General features: G+C 43.8%; 1 protein-coding gene across 1 annotated transcript in view; it reads right to left on the bottom strand.

The window, feature by feature from the left end:
* LOC138510185 (contactin-associated protein-like 4) overlaps window positions 1-18,242 on the bottom strand; it is a 2,554,874-nt gene that overhangs the window by 1,193,711 nt on the left and 1,342,921 nt on the right. The window contains exon 8 of the mRNA XM_069625670.1: window positions 10,167-10,428. Within this exon, the coding sequence (XP_069481771.1) occupies window positions 10,167-10,428 (262 nt within the window). The remainder of the gene's footprint in view (window positions 1-10,166; window positions 10,429-18,242) is intronic.

Genomic DNA, 18,242 nt, shown 5'->3' with positions numbered 1-18,242 from the left:
TGTCTGTCAATGTTGTGAACTGTATGTGTGTGGTATGTGCTACTGACATGTGCGTTCTTGTTTCTCTTTTTTATTTTGCAGGTGATGACGCACTGTCAGCAGAGGATGAAGATGTCATCCCAGACACAGTGGTCAGTTCACATGACCAACCAGGCACCAGTGATCGTCGTGGCTGGCAGCCCACAAGAACCCACAGGTGCTCCAGGCCATCGTGTCCAGAGCTGACTCTGAGTCAGGCTCTGATGTATCCTCTGACCACTATGTTGAGCCGGTTCTGCATCATGACATGTCGTTGCCGGTAGGTGATCCTGTGTCGGATGGTCTTCTGTCTGCAACACCTGCAATAGGGGGCCAGGCAGGGTTGGAATGTCCGCCTGTGTTGGTTACGGGTGCACGGTCACACTCAACACCAGCTGGCTATGTTCCTGGGCATCCGGCCAACGAAGGGATGCAGTCCTGCAGCCATGGGCGCCACCAACCCAGCAAGGACCCCGGCTCCTTGGGCTCAGCAGATGTGGTGTCCGGCAACGTGGTGGCCCTGTGCCACCGGGGTCAACTGAGTGGGAGCGTTCCATGATTGACATAGCACAGCAACAGGGGGGAGCAGTTGAGATGATTGCTCAAGGTATGGAAAGTGTGGCCCATTCCATCCTCCCCTCTGTAAGGCAAATGGTGCTCCAGCAGCGGGCTACGCAGTCCACGTGCCGTTCACTCAGGCTGGGCATGATAGCCTATGACAGGGCATTCCGGGCTGAAATGGTGGCTCTCCGTGAAACACTTAATGCTCAAGCAGAGGCACACCGTGAGGCCCTGAGGGTGGAACAACAAGCCCTCCGATCTACTCTATCTGACCTCATGATAGATCAGAGTAGGCGGACAGAAGACAGATTGGAACAGCTTGAAAGAACCATCTCGGCTGAACTCCATGCAAGCCGGAAGTCACTCTGTTTGTCATGTGAAGCCATGCAAGCAGAATTCCGTCTCACATGTCAGTCCCTGCAGGAGGAAGCACGTGTGACACGTGAGGTAATGCTTGCTGAAGTCAGTCTCATTGCCCGCCAGGACCTGGCTTACCAGACCTGCATACTTGCTGCCATTGAGGGGCAAGGTGTGGCTAGGTGTGGTGAGTCAACTGCACCACGTCAACCTTCTGTTTCAGATCCAGAGGGTGACGATGACAACCTATCTCCCACAAGGGTCGGCCCGTGCAGGTGCTGAGCCCAGTGGGTTTTTTTTTTTTTACCTCAACATATACACATGTGTGTTCCTGCTGGGCCCATTCAGGCTTGTCTTGTGTATGTGTTTTGCTTGGGGTCCTGACACATATGCTACTCCCGCTTCCCTTTTGCATGGACTCGCGAGGATGGCTCGGTGTAACAGCACATCACACATGGGCATTGGGCTTCCGTCATATCTGTGGCCAGCCTGCAGTTCTACTTGTGTGTACATCCCTAGTGGGTATTCCAGATGGGTTGTCTGCACTTCACTTTGATGAATATTAAGCTGACTGTACATTTCATCATGTTGCTTGAGATGTTTGTTATGTATTGACTGTTGATGCACTTCCTGCTGTTGCTGGTACCATGCACCCGTTGGCTGCATACAACACACTGATGGTGGGAGGGGTCCATGTGCTGAGAATGTTGAATTGGGACAGTTTTCCCACAGTGATTTTGATATGCCACATGAAGGCTGCACACTGAGTTACCCCTGTCACCACGCATTTCAACAACCACCCATTCCTTGCTAGCACCACTTTGGACATTTACCAGCCCTGGCTGGTGTTTGGATGTGACATCTGAGTTATGACTACATTGTTTGTCATTTAAATGTTCTGTTTGGTCCTGGACCTGCTCCCCCCTCCCACTGTTTGCACTGGGCCCTTGTGACAATCCGGACAACCAGGATTCCTGAGCCTGCCACCACTATCAAAAGCCCACTAAGGTGGACCTGTCTAGACCTGTCCACATGCCTTCTCAGTCACTTGAATACCCCCCTGTCTCCCCTGCCCCTGTCAGTGTCCCTCTGTCTCCCCCCTTCATCATCACATCCCCTACTCTCCTGCACCCTCAGGTTTCCCTCTGCCCTCTGTGTGTGCTTTCTTTCACCATCTTCCCCATTAGTCATTTTGAGCTTGGCCCCCACCTCCCTACTCTCCTCCCTCTCCTTCTCCACCACCCTTTGGCCTCTTCCTTGTACTCTGGCTGTCATTTTCAGCCACTACCCCAATTGCCATTGGCCATGGTGATACGCAGGCGCAGGCGCACTCCACAGGGGTTGGAGTTTAGGTGAAAAATGTGGCCACAAGCTGGGTACGGGCTTACTTGCCACACGCCCTTTCCCCTTTCCCCTCCCATGCGCAGAGGCCATGCATGTGGTTGGGGATGTGGGGGCACCACCATGTCCACCGGTACACCATGCCGTGTTGCAACGTTGTGCAGGATACATGCTGCCACAATGATCCTGCACACTACTGGGGGTGCATATAGAAGCTGTCCATCAGATCGGTCAAGGGAGTGGAAACGTGACATGAGCACTCCGAATGTGCTCTCCACTATGGCCCTGGTTGTAATAATGGCTGCGTTGTATCTTACCAGGGGTGGTGTGGTGGGGTTCCGTATGGGCATCATCATGTAGGTGCTCAGAGGGTAGGCAATGTCCACTGGTAAGGTGATAATAGTCGTCATTAGTTGGACTTGTGTATTTGTCTGTGTGTGACATGTATGCATGTGCACAGGCATTTGTACTCACCTAGGAGCCATGTGTCACCATGCTTCCTGGCTTCCAGGGCCTGGCTCAGGGCAGACATTCTGAATATGAAACTATCATGGGTGGACCCGGGATAGTTTGCATAGACAGAGGTGATGATTCCCTTGGCATCGCATACCACCTGCACATTGATGGAATGCCAGTGCTTGCGGTTTCGATAGATGTGCTCAGTGGCCCTAGGTGGACGTAGGGCCACATGGGTGCAATCTATGGCACCGAGTACTTTGGGGAAGTGTGCCACCCTGTAGAAGTCCAGGACCATGGCCTGCCTTTCTGCAGGTGTTCTGGGCATGTATATGTGCCTGCGGACTGAGGGGCGCGGAGTGATGATTGCCAACACCTGGTGTAGGCAGCATGACTGCATGGCCTGTGAGACACCCCCCACTATGGCAGTTTTCCGCTGAAATGACCCAGTGGGCAAAAAATGCAGTACATTGAGCACTTTCTCCAAGGGGTTCAATGCTTGGGAGCACAGGGTGGCTGATGTGAGTTCATCCTCCCATTCCCTGATCAGCTCTAGGATGATATGAGGTGGAAACCCATACCTACCATAGACATGGTCATCAGGCATTCCAAAAAGGCTGGTCCTAGGCAAACAAATTCCAGGCCTCGCTATTCTCTTCCTCCTGCGGTGTCCCACAATCACTGCTGTGAGGAACGGGACATTCATTGCAGCTGTATATGCTTGTTTGTTGTTTACGCACACTTTTATGCTGCACGGGGGCGTTTCCGCCTGCTTTCGTGTGGCAGACGTAATTGTGTGTGTGCGTGTGTTTTGACGTGCATGGGTTTTCCCTATTCTATTCCATGAATACGTGTAGTTTGCGTGCGTGTGGGCGTTCCGTTTACTTCCAAGCGGAACTTCCCCAGTTACGCCCTTATTTTCACGCGTTGTTCCCCATTCCGCATATTCCATCCCTTGTTTCGCCCCCTTTTTGATGTGTGCACTGACGTTGTGCGCTTTCGCTGTGCGCGTCACACACAGCATTCAGGATGTGGAAATGACGTGTGCGCCAGTGTGCGCCGCGCGTGGATTTGGCGCACATCCCGGTAAATACATGTGCAGGTCCTTCCATGAATCGCGCGCGTGCGATTCGCACGCGTGCGATGGCTTTTTCACACTTGCACCAGCTTGCGCCACTGATTTTGGCGCACATTTATTCCGTTAATTACCCCCTGAATTACTAAACGTGTAATTTACTTTGAAGAAGCCCGGTTTGACCTAACTTTTTTCTGTGTCTGCAAAGCTAATCCCAGAATGAGGTTGGCTTTGATTGTGCCTTAGTTTGTGGACATTTCTTATGTTGGTAGGTGTTAGATAATGGTTTGCTCAGAAATCCTTAATGATATTGGGTTGGATAAAATCGATGTTCCATGTGACCCCTGCATCCAGCTTATTTCTAACTCTGTGAGTTGGGCCTGCCACACATTGTTTGAAACACAGAGATGACATTTTATAAAACATCTATTCCGCTCTTCTACTTTCTATTAATTCCTGTCACAGATTAAGTTTGCCAACAATGAGGATATTGTTAGGTAAATTATTGATTTTCGTTAAAAACTCTGACCATTTCAATTATACGGAGGAAGTACACTTTAACTCTATTGACTGCAATATTCCTGTCTTGGATGCATGTTGCTGTTAATGATTCAAATGAAGTTACATTTGATAGACATGTATTGGAAATTGTCAAGGAATATATCGGGTACTCCTCGAATTATGTGTTCTCCATTATGTTGTATTATTATGGCACAATAGTACCCAAGCTGACATTGCTGTTGGATGTGCATAATGGGTTTCCTATGGTGTGTAGACCTTCACACCACCATTGAATGATCTGGCCCTCCAAACAAAATTAGGTCTGCAAAGAGCAGCAATGATAACTATTACCTCAGGCACTCATCCATATGATGGAACAATCAAGTTCAGTAGGTGCATGCAATGCATAGGCAAAACCAGTTAACTGCAATATCAATAAGAACACAGTTACTGGTAAGCATGAACACATTTGAATTTCCAGGAGACCAAGCCGGATGATGTCCTGAGAATTCCACACTCATAGCTCACGGTACAATGCTGTCTGCTCAATGTACTAAGCACAAATCTGTCAATCATGCACAAATCTTGCAAGTAAAACATTGGACACACATCTACCTTGTACGTTGCTCTAAGTCATCCCACATAGGATTACTCCCACACAAATATATGGTCTAGATTGGTCACATCTGACACATGTAGCAGTATGCATGACCAGCAATGATCGTAACACATGTCTTGCTCAAATGAAGCATGATGTGATGAACGGATGAAAAGGAGTTTAACTGTTCACCTTTCCATCCACAAACATACCTCTGCCCTACAGTGCTCAAGACAGGCTACAATGGATGTGTGGTCTCATCATCTAGTGCTCCTCCTCCATCTTGACCTATCAGAGGTTTTTGACTTGGTCAACCATAAAGTCCTCTGCAAACATCTGACTTCAGCTGCCCACTTCTCCTCTAAAGCCGCTTGATGGATACAGTCCTTCCTCTCCAACAGAACAATGAGGGTATTTGCACCGACAGCATCTGCCGAGCCTTCCTCAGTCTCTTGTCGAGTATCACAGGGCTTTTGTGTTTCCCCTACATTGCATAACATTTTTACCAAGCCACTATTCGACCAACTGCTGGATGACCTGGGTGTCACCTACGCAAACTATGCGGATGACACCCAAAACCTGATTCCTATCACATGCTCCTACGATGCTGACTCCAAACTCCTTAATGAAATGTATGAAACTATACAGGCGTGGATGGCTATCCACGGCCTCTGTCTTAATTACGATAAAACTGAATGACTCCTTATCGGATCGCAGAACTGATTAAACAAGCTAGACAACCAATTCTAATCCTTTAACATTGACAGTATCGCTATTAAAGTCTCAAAAGAAGTGAAAACTCTAGGCATGTATTTTGACTTGACCCTTACAATAACATGACAAGTTAATGCAACAGCCTCAGCAACGGCCTAAACATTTAAAAGTATTAATGCCTGCAGACCCTTCTTGTCTTCTGACAGTTGCATTACCTTGGCTAGAGCACTGATATTATCTAGACTAGACTATTGTAATGCCCTGTATGTAGACACGCACAACCGTAATGTGAAAAAGCTACAGGTGCTACAAAATAATGCATTAAGAGTGGCACTTAATATCTCGAGAACCAATCACATATCCTCAGTAAGACAACATGTCCACTGGCTTCCAGTTCGGATAAAATCACCTTTAAAAACACTGTCACTAACACATAAGTGCCTCTCAGCGCCTAAATACCTTGTGAATAAATACACAAGAAGTCAATCCAACAGACCTACCCGGTCCACCCATGCACACCTTCTAAAGATTCCTAGATTTAAACTACAAAAAGCAGGGGGCAACAGTTAACCGGTGCTAGCTGCTAAACTCTGGAATTTCATGCCCTTAGCTCTAAGAGCAGGACCGTCCTTCTGGACTTTTAGAAAAAAATTGAAAACCTGGCTCTTTGCACATGAGCGGTAATGTCACGCCTCGATGCACAATTGTATCTGTTATGTCTTGAAATGTCTCTTTCAATTTGTACCTCCATTGTAATGAACAGTCTTCTTTATTTTGTAACAGAACTGTAATCTTCAAGGAATGCGTCCAGATACCCTTGGGTTAGGTGCGCTCTACAAATGAATAAATAAATACATAAATCTTTGTCAGATGCACATTATACACATGCCAATTTCCATACTACTCTCTAGAAACTTCCAGACTGGTTTACAATTGGTGCATGATAACACTTGTGTCAGATGTGATCTATACAAATGCCAAATACAATAACCAATGAACTTAACCACATTTTCAGTCTTTTTTAAATATACACACACTGGTTCCTTTTTCATCTATAAACCTAACTTAATATTTAACATCCCTGCCAACCTTAAAGAAGCATGGGTGCTTCCCCTCCTAAAAAAACAAACACTTGACCCATCAATACCCACTAATTACCGGCCTATCACAATCGTACCCTTTCTACTAAAAATCCTAGACAAGGTTGCCTACACACAAATCCAGAAATACCTGGAACTACACCACCTCCTGGGAGCACATCAATCTGGTTTTTCGCCCACAACACGGCACGGCACAGAGACAGCTCTCATTTACTTAAAGACCCAGGTCGACGAATTAAGAGATACAGGAAAAACGGCCCTCCTCCTCCTTCTTGACCTATCGGCTGCATTCGACCTGGTTGACCACAGGGTCCTATGCAGCCACCAAGACTCAGCTGCTCACTTCTCCAGGGACGCCATAGCTTGGATTGAGTCTTTCCTCAGTGAAAGGACTATGCAGGTATTCACACCCTCAGTAGCTGCAGACCCCATCCCCATCACATGTGGCGTCCCTCAGGGATCTTGTGTCTCTCCCACGCTATACAACATATTCACCAAGCCCCTTTTCGTTGACCTGGATAATCTCAGTGTCACCTACACTAATTATGCCGATGATACACAGATTCTCCTCCCACTTTCTGGGGATTATGGCAAGGATTTGGCCTTGGTGAATAGGGTTTATCTCATCATTCATGCATGGATGGCCAATCATGGTCTATGCCTGAATGATGACAAAACAAAGCTCATCATTCTGGGTACCTCCACAAACCTCAAAAAACTTGGGACTGAATACGCCTCCTTCATAATTAACGGCATCCTCATCAAAGTGGCCTGCGAGGTGAAAACCTTTGGCTTCTATCTCGACTCAACCCTCTCCCTCACCAAACAAGTCAACATGCTGGCTTCCACTACCAGCTACACTTGTAAACTCATCAGAAGCAGTAAACCCTTCCTCTCTAACAACAGCTGCACCATCCTGGCCAGAGCCCTCATCCTGTCCAGACTCGATTATTGTAACGCCCTTTATATAGGCTCAAACAAAGCATTAGTCAGGAAGATCCAAACACTCCGAAACAATGCCCTGAGAACGGCCCTTTGTGTGGCAGAGAGAGATCATATCTCTGAGATTAGGCAGCAAAATAACTGGCTCTCGACCAACGACAAAATCAAACTGAAAATTGCGTCCCTTAATCACAAATCCCTGAACAACGCTGCCCCTAGCTATTTGGCTGAGAGGTTCAACAAAAGGACATCCACTAGACCTTCCAGACTAGCCCACTGCAACTCCCTCCTTGTCCCTAGATTCAAACTCTCTAAGGTAGGTGGTAACAGCTTCCCCACTAAAGCAGCCAGCTTTGGAATTCCCTGCCTCCTGCTATCTGGGAAGATCAGCCATATCAGAACTTCAGATCGAAATGCACGAATTGGCTCAAATCCTCCGATATCTAACTCCAGCCATGTATCCGCTAGATTCTAACACCTTCAAGTGGACAGTGACAAATGTATAACCTCAGTGACCACTGTTACCTATGACTATTCTGTGCATGTAATGCTGCCTTATTTATCTATGTAACTAAGCTGAAAACCTTCCTGTAACTGTCAAGCCCTTATACCCTTGGGTCTGGAATGCATTACAAATGAATAAACAAACAAACAACAAACAATTATCCAATTTCTGGCCAGATAAATGGCAACGTGTTTTAAGTAAATAATGATCTGCATTATGTTTCTTAAAACTGAAGTTTTTGTACAAATGTGTTGTGTTGCCATCATGTTTTCCTTCGGATAGACGATAAGTACTAAATGTAATCTTATTTAATCTAATACTTTAGTCAAATGTTCTGGCTAAAACTCCTGCTTAGGTTACATGTCTTCACATCTGAGCCTTTATGTATGTGTGCATCTGCATTTACTGCATGTGCACCTCTTCATTTCAAATGTGCTCATTTTTCTGGGAACAAGGAGACCGTATGCCAAAAAAAAGAAAAAGCTGTGCATATAAAGAGAAAAACACAAAAGAGTGTTGGATACGATGAGCTTCTCCCCTTTAAAGGCATACACACACACACACTATCCAAATGTAGAGCATCAAATGCATAAAGACATGCATGTGCACATGTAAAGACATGAGATCATTTGCCTCATCCTTTCATCCTTATCTGCCACACCATTACCTCTTCATTTATCTGTTTAAATCGATGCCATCACTCCCTAATTGTGAACCTTTCTGAACTCTCCAAAGGTCAAATAGCCTTCAATATACCTTCCACTTTTTCGTTTTTATTCTAAATGTTACTTAATCAAACCCTTACAACTTGAATATTTGGAAGGATCGCTACATCAAACATAGACGCCGAGAAATGCGGGAGAGTTTCGAGATTGTTCAAACAGTTTATCACAATGCGGCCTTTTCCCAAAAAGAAAAAAAAACACACTTATGGCTCTGTTATGAGGTTGGTGGTATTGTGGAGTAAAACCTAATTCTGTAATGTCTATGTGTGTAGTTATTTATCTCAATTTAAAAGGAGGTTACATGGAAGAGTTACAGAAATGAAACTTGTAAATGTGTGCCACAGTAGAACATGCAGGCTGGTATTATAGAAATTGTGCACTGGCACAAGTGTAATTAACAGTAAGACAAAAATGTTCCTAGTGCAAAAAACAATCCTTCAATGCATTTTGCACCAGGGAAATGTTTGCCCTAGTCGAAGGCATTTTCTCTGCTGCAAACATGCTTTGAAAGATAGTTTTTTTTTTTTTTTTTTTTTTTGCACTGGGGTAATGTTTGCCCGAGTGCTAATTGCACTTGCACCAGTGCAAAGGCTTTGTACTACTGCTGCAAATTTACATATGCTACATGCTTTACCATCACTGCCAAACTCATCATGAGATCCTTTGACTACTTTAGGCCAATGAAATTCGATCAATTAATCAAGAGGCATCAGTCCTGCTTTGTCGGTTTTCATCCTCTCTGCTGTCTGCCCTTTCTAATGGAGTGCTGAGACTAGAGAACTCTGTGGGCCTGATTTACAAAGTGTGTTTCAATGGGTGCATCGCATCGTAAGAATGAACGAGGCCTGTTTCTCTTCTTGGCCATTGTTCTACGGCCGTTCCGAATAACCCTTCCTTAACCTGCCCCTGCCAACAAGGCATGTGGCTACAACACTGTAGAATGAGCCTAGAATGTTCCAGCTTTACTGTGGCACACACGAGTACAACTCAACAGAAGCGCACACCTAAATTAAATTTGAAATTACCCATAGTTCCCTAATCGTGTGTGAATGACTTGTTCTGGGAACTGCAACCGTTTTGCAATTCTATATGTTTTTGGAAAGTTGCATTTTGCCCAAATATGCAGCATTTAACAGACTTTTTTCTTTTTTTTACAATCTTTGCATTGCATTTCTCGTCATGCTTTTCGCTGGCCTTTTTTTTTTTAAAAAAAGTGCAATCTATTTTTTGTTGCACACATTTGTATGTTTGTATGCAGATACGGCATCCTTACCTGCAATGATGTCCGTGTGCAGTTTGCCTTGCTTATAAAGGCTGGCTTTCAATTTCCCGTCACTCACGTAGAGAATGAGGTCTCCCGAGGCCTGGTGTAGCTTAGTGGACATGAGTAGGCCATTTTTATTCCAGGTGCGAAACTCAAAGCTGACTGACAGTTCATCTTGCAGTGATGCTCCAGGCAGTACAAGGTAGCTGCGCGAAGTTAGAAAGGTAACTGGCACTATCTGTGGCTCGGAGCAAAAGAAGGACACGTTTCCCTGAAATTAAAAAGAGAGATGTGAGAGAGTCTTTCAAATGAAAAGTAAAGTCTTGCCCAGTAACTTCATAGAAAACGGAGAAATTTGAAAACCGTATAGAAAGTTGCATTCGACTTTTACGAATGAATGATCACGTTTTACTTTCAATTAGTTTGGACATCAAATGGAAGTCACAACAACATCAGGTGTGTGTCAATGCGAATAAAAACTACCACTGAATCTTATGAGCCTTACCATAGGAAGTAGGCTAACATATAATGGGAAAGGGCACAATACACACCCCTTCATACACTACAGAACGTCACAGCACTGGCACTCACCTGGAGCTAATGTGCAAAGAATACAATGATTTGCATGTTATGTCTCTCATCAGTTACACCAACACATGGCTGTAACTTCAGACCACAAACATGTAGGAGTAACTTACTATATATAAAAATATGAAACCTGATTCCCAAACATTTCCCTGTGACACATTAATTTCTGCCGTGCAAGAGTATAAGAGTGAGTGTAAGCTAAACTGACTACTTAGCTCTCACACTTCAACAAACCAAGAGCCAACACAATCATAAAGGTAAAACAGGCACATTTAAGAGATATACTGCTGCCCTTTTATTTTGGTAGCATGGGCTGAAGGAAGGCTATACTCTCAAGAGGGGTGTGAATGTGAGTCGCAATCCACCCAAACAGCGAATATTAATAGTCCAAATTAAAGGAATTCCTGGACAAAATTCTATGTAAAAAATATATACTTTAATCAAACACACCATATGCAAAAATGACTAAATAGAAAACAATACAAACATCTACCCTGAGTAAAGGACTAACAACCAGCAAAGATAGCATGATGCTACACTCTCAGTAATAAATCAGGTGTGCAAAGCAAGCAAAAGCCACACTGTTCTTGGGTGCAAAAGGGACGAAAGTGACGTAAGCATTCTGTAAGCCCCAAAATGGACCAAGGTGGCAATTAGCAGTGAATAGTACATTTCTGTGGTTATTGGCAGTTCAACAGCATAAATGTGGTGTGTGCAGGTGTGAAAGACTGCCCCAGTGACTTTTAATGTTCTCCTCTTCCTATTCCTGTGATAATCACGCGCAAAAATTCTGATTCCTGTGCTATTGTAATGTTTCTGATTCCCACAGTAATGGCAAAATGCTTGAAAATTAAAACGTCTTCCCCATCCGCATGTGTCCCCCTCATCTTTTATTGAAAGCCAAACTTGAAACACTTTTTGCCGACCAGATTTTGCGAATTTAGTGCAGTAAAACAAACATGTATTACACCAAACAGGCTCCTTAGCCCACCCCCAAATCCAGCACTTCACATGTTGTCCTCTTTCATCCTCCTTACCTCTTGCCTGATGAGAATACACCCTTTTACTCCTCCAAATAGCATTTTGATCACTTGTCATTTTCCACTTCTCAGAGGAATGGCTAGCCACGAGCCAAATAAAAGGGAGACTTTCAATTCTGAAAAGCCTATCAGGCCCCCTGTCTCAAAGCACAATGGGATATATGTTAATGATTTTCGGGAATATTTGTGAAACATTTTAAAAACTACTGGACAGATTTACCCCAAACCAGCAAAAGGCACATCTACAGCACTTTGTGCCCAAGTTGTTTCTTATGTTGTCCAAATCTGTCCACCATTTTTTGAGTGTTATCTTGATGCACCTGTTTTTTCTTTATCTGAAAATGAATGTGTCAAGACTGAAAACAGCATTTGTTTGTTTTTTCCTAAATGTGTTTCCTTTTAACACATTTTCCACATAATTTTCCATTTCAAGGGGCCCTGCACAAAACATATTTCGCAACATTTTGTAGATGGGGGGCCAAATCTAAATCTCATGACGCCACATGATGCTCAGCACAAAGGCAGATAAATTACAGATATACCTCACTTCGAGGACCATCACCACAAACTTCAATGTATCACAGGTGTAAGTAGCGCTATTCACTCAAACAACCATTCAGACCATACCCGATCGATGACTTGGATGATATGGAAATGACATCGATCGAGCAAGTCGACTAACTGCAAAGCCAGAAATCAATGATGTCCTTACTGACATGAAGTATTTATTCCTCCATTAATGAAGTTACAAAAACATACACTAGTTTATTGCATATAAGCACGAAGCACATGCTTATGACCCATGTAGTTTAGAGGATAGATACATGTACATATCGTTGTGTTCATCTGTTGCTAAAGCTGAAACCGCAAGATGCAAAGAGTTCATATATTTAGCTTGCACATGCTTGACTGCTATTAACATGAGGAAGCCATAGGGAATGATAAGGACGTTGTAGGTCTCTGAAATGGATGGCAAATGAGAGACAGGTTTCGAGCACATGAACGTCTGACGCGATCGCCACAGCTAGAGGCGAGCAGAAACAAGGCATTCAGCCAAGGGCACGTGGAGACAGAAAAGCTCCAGTTACCAAGACAATAAGCCACCTGCAGAAGGTCCGGATAAAATCCTCATAATTACAAGCGAGAGGGCTTCATTCCGTGGTCTCAGCACACGTGACCCAGCTGTGCAGGACAATGCCCATTCAGCCAAGGTAGGCAGAGAGAGCCATTCCTATCAAACCATGGGAGAAGAAGCTACAAGTGTTGCAGCTGTATGTTCAACTGAATGCACTTTCACAGGCTTATGTGGTCAGAGAATGGCAGCATTAGGGAACAATTTGCAACTCCACGTTCATTCCCATTGCCTTGAGAAGATACATTCAGTCTGGTAACTGTTCAGGGTCCCAGGAATGGGAGGACACACTCTGACCAATCCAGAGTCACCTTTCGCATGGGGGATAATGTATTGCAATGGCCAATGGTCTATTTACGACCCTGCAACATTGTAGATTGATACTAGTAGGGGTGGTCTTAGGAGAGGCTCCTAGGCATTGCCAACCAATCGTAGGACTAACCTATATGTTCTATATATGTAACCTGTTAAAACTGACCAATGTAATAATGTGATATGTGTGATGTCACACTGGGATAAAACCAGGTGACACATGCTTAAAAGACGAGAGCACTGGAGAATCTTTGTTTTTCTGGTGTGATCACTGTCATTTTGTTTGCTAATTAAAGACAATAACTTTTCCTCATGACTGAGTCTTCCATTCTTGTGGCAGGGCGTTTTTGATGGACCCAAGTGTTCTCTGATAATTGGGATGAATGCTAGAGAGCCCTGCCCACCTTTACAATAAAATGTCATTGAAATCTGTCCAGCAAGTCAAACGTTATTAGCAAGTGATTTTTGGCAAAAGTCTATGTGCACATGCTTCCCCTTTGCCATAAGGCAGTGACTGACACCCTATAGTATATACCCACACATAAACATATAATTATATATATATATATATATATATATATATATATATATATATATATATATATATATATATATATATATATATGTATACATATTACACGACCACGGTAGTGGCCATGTAGTTATGGTTAAGTTGCTGTTTCCATAGGAAGAGCACTTTTGGGGTGGCTTATAACTTTGCTCCCCCTGGACGAATCCTCACCAAACTTTGCAGAAAAAGTATATGGGCCATTCTGAATTTCTTTGCAAAGTTTGGTGATGTTTGGTCCGGGGGGGAGTTATAGGGGGGTCCCAAAATATTTTTCCCCATAGACTGAATGGGGGGAACACTTTGTGCATGCCTACAGCCCAAACCGCTGGATGGATGTTCACCAAATTTGCGGCAGAAGCAAGAGCTTGGTCCCAAAAGCGTGCTTTTGTAAATTTGGTGACAATCCATCCAGTATTTTTCTTTGAAACGACCAAAAAGTAGGTCTAAAAAAATTAGTGATATCTATGTCCGTTCGCGGTCACACTTCCCTGTTTGCTCTGCGGACAAGATACCGATTGGCTAAGGGGCTGGCGTCCTGACCGCGGACACACAACCTCTCTGCCGATTAGCTGCAGTGAGACGTGTTCTGCATCAGATTGTTTGGATGCGCCCGACATCTTGGATCCGCCGACAGCGCAGCGGCTACCAGCGGCAACATGCTATTTCGAAACCTATTTTGCTGTGTCATAGTGCTTGGGAGGTTCACACAGTAAGACATGGGTGAAAAACTGTATTTGTTCAGGTGGTAGGTGTTAATGATGTATTCTCTATGCACGCCTTGTTCGGAATGTTTGTGCGTACAGAAAATTAGGGTTTCAATAGGGGTAGTTTTCCGGTCCGTGCTGCGCTCAGGCACCTTGAATCTGTTCTAAGGACACACGTGGTGTTAGCGAACATTGAAATTGAGTACATGTCGTTATTACATTATTTTTTCCTATGGGTGTGCTATTGATTAGTATGCCGCCATGGGTGTGACATGCTGCGGTGGTTGTGGCCAGTCTTGGTTGCATGGCCGTAGGCCATATTTCTTTGACTCTAGGCCCTGGCCACAACCACCGCAGCATGTCACACCCATGGATACACCTGTAGTATTGATTATTGATTAGATGGTTGTGGGGAGTGTGTACAGTCTTGGGTGCATGGCCAAAGGCCATGCACCCAAGAAGAACGTTATAAGCACTGGAGTTATAAGCCACTGCACACCCATACATTGTAATATCTATGGACATACAGGTAGGAGTCTAGCCTCTGGCCAGAATCACTGAAGCATACCACAACTATCGATACACCCCTACTACTGCACATCACGCAGGTGGTTGTTGGGAGGATCTGCAGTCTTCAGTGCATGGGCAAAGGCCATGCACCCGAGAACAAACTTGTCAACTCTAAAGTTATAAGCCAACCTGGATTTTACATAGTGCGGTGGTTGTGGGCGTGACGTACAGTTTTGGGTGCAGGCTGCAGTCTGTAGGCTATACACCGAAGAGTGTAGACTCTGCCCACAAGCAGTGCAGGATATCACATTCATATTACACACCCATACATTCAGTTATGTATCTGGTAGGTGTGGTTTCATTATATTGGTGTTTCACTCATGTATAAGCAACCATGGGTGTAATATGCTGCAGTGGTTGTGGCCAGGGCCTAGAGTCTTGGGTGCATGGCCATAGGCCGTAGGCCATACTTCCAAGACTCTAGGCCCTGGCCACAACCACTGCAGCATATTACAGAAATGGATACACCTGTAGTATTGCTTATCGGTCAAATGGTTGTGGAGAGTTTGTAGAGACTTGGCTGCATGGCCAAAGGCCATGCACCCAAGAACAAAGTTATAGGCACTGGAGCTATAAGCTACTTCACATCCATGCATTGAAATATGTATGTACATACATCTAAGACTTTAGGCCCTGGCCACAACCACTGCTGCATATCGCAGCAATACATATGCCGTAGTATTGCACATCACCCAGGTGGTTGTGGGGAGGCCCTGCAGTCATGGGTGCAAGGCCGAAGGCCGTGCACCCAACAGCACATTCATACGTAGTGTTTTTAAAAGCCGCAATGGGTGTGATATGGTGTGGTAGTTGAGGCCAGAACATAGAGTCTTTGGTGCATGGCCAAAGGCCATGCACCCAGGAACACAGTTATAAGCACTGCAGTTGTAAGCCACTATGGATTTTATATACTGCATACCCATACATTCAAAAATCTATGGCTTTACACCCAAGTCTGTAGCCTGTGGCCACAACTACTGCAGCATATCACAGTTATAGGTACACTCGTGCTATGAAACATCATTCAGGTGTTTGTGGGCAGGGCGTAGCGTTTTGGGAGCATGCCCGAATGCCATGCTCCCAAAACCAACTTTCTAAGTAGTGAAATTAGAAGCCACAATGGTTGCGATATGTTTTGCTGGTTCTGGCCAGGACCCAGAGTCTTGGGTGCATGGCCATTGGCCATGCACCCAAGACTGAAGTGGTAAGCAGTGAGGTTATAAGTGAACAAGGGCGTGGTGTGGTGCAATGGTTGTGTGCACATTCTAGTGTCTTGGCTGCATGGCTGCAGACCATGCACCCAAAACTAAACTTAGAAGTAGTCAAATTAGAAGCACCAAGGTTTGCATATGCAGCAATGTTTGCTTGGCCGTAGGGCGTAGGTGGTAGATTATACATCAAAGATGCTAGGCCCAACCTACAGCCACTGCACCATATGACTGCCATAGATTAGCCATGTAGATTCACATATGTATGAAATGACTGTAATTATACTTACTGTTTAATTTGTGCAGAATCCATATATGTTTTACATGACTGTATTACTTGGCGGAACTAGCCTTTTTTCATTTCTGTGATAAAAGAAAAAAACATGTTAGTGTTTGCATTTTATGAAGACTTATTACATTGTATAATAGACAGTTTAGCTTTTTTTTACCCTCATATTTAGTTTACAAACCAGTGTACTGTGCATTTTGCTCAGTTTCTGTGTTTGTTTTGCAAATCCTTGGGTCTGGGGGAAAAAAACCCTTGTTGGATTTAAGAAAACCTTTATTTGCTATGTACAAACTATTTCTTTGCTTTCTTTGAGTGTTTCCTTGTCCTTTCTGATTAATGTTATGTTTGTTGCCTTGTTGCTATTTTTAACAGCAGTTAGATACCTGTTGGCGTATTCTAACTGTGCATTTGCTGTCATGGTTCTGTGGTATTCATTTATCTGTGTCGTTGTTATACACTCTTGGGCAGTTTGATACATGTTGGCGTATTCTAACTGTATGCAGTCTTTCACTTCATTTTTTGGTAATGTTGAAGTACACATTAGTCATTACATTTTGGCTTTAAGAAGATTAAATACGCATTTGTAAGATTAGCTGGCAATCTCTGCTTTAGAGTCATGATTCTATCATTGCATTCCACCCATCCACATTTCTTTGTAATGTATGCAGTGTAGTGACCTGCATTGGTTGTAGCTCCTGCATGGTAGATTATACCTACTGTTGTAAAGATTTTCTTTCCAAGTGACACTTGACCGTGTGTGAATCCAGTCAGCTTGCAGTTGTTTTTCGTACCATCTGCATTATAACGTAGCAGCATAAGTATTATGTACTTACTATGAGTTTGTATCAGTAAGGTGGAGCGATTGTCTGAATTGCACATAGTACATAATCTGCCATGGTTTGCATTCTGTACAAGTTGCTGAAATGGAATGGATTCACAATTAGGTATGGATACATACACATATTGCTCATTTGGGATTTGTTCCTGTATGACATTGTGACAGAGAGTGCATGTATGTTTCCAAATGTATGAAATCTGGAAGATTTCATTTATAGGTATGCTCCTGTTTTCCAGTACTTGTAGTAAGTACATTCGAAATTCTTGTGGATCTTCTTGTGTGTTTATAGTGAATCTCACCATTCCAGCACAGTAGTCCAATTCTTGTCTTATTCTGTGAACACTGTACGTGTTGTCGGGATTGTTTGTTGCGTTTCTATGCAGGACTAAAATTTTCAAACACAATTGGTCTGTACTGTGTAAGTAAATATTGTTAACAATTGGTGGCAATTGAAATAGAATATTCATTGCTATATTTGCATAGCAACTTACACCAGTTTCATTTGAAAATTTGAATGGAGCAGCTAGTTTCATATCTGAGTGCTTTTTTCTGAGTTTCTCTTCCTTCTTTGAAGAAGTATCTGGTTTACTTTCCCTAATAGGTTCTTCTTTGCTTGTGGTAATTGATGAACCTTTACCTTCTTTTGTTTTCTTTGAAGGATTTGCTGTCAGATTCTGTTGCATTTCTGATTGAATTAGTTTTCTTTTACCATGTTTTATTTTTTCTGGAGCAGGATATATTTTCAGATGGGGGTGTACAGTGAACGCAGTCTATTGTATTCTAAAATGCAAGGAATATCAGCATTCACTTTACTTGCATCAAAGTTGATTAGA

Source organism: Ambystoma mexicanum, chromosome 6p, assembly GCF_040938575.1.
Source record: "Ambystoma mexicanum isolate Mex_15411 chromosome 6p, UKY_AmexF1_1, whole genome shotgun sequence".
NCBI classification, from domain to species: domain Eukaryota; kingdom Metazoa; phylum Chordata; class Amphibia; order Caudata; family Ambystomatidae; genus Ambystoma; species Ambystoma mexicanum.
Note: the sequence above shows the minus strand (reverse complement) of the source record. Positions and strands in the feature narration are given on the sequence as shown.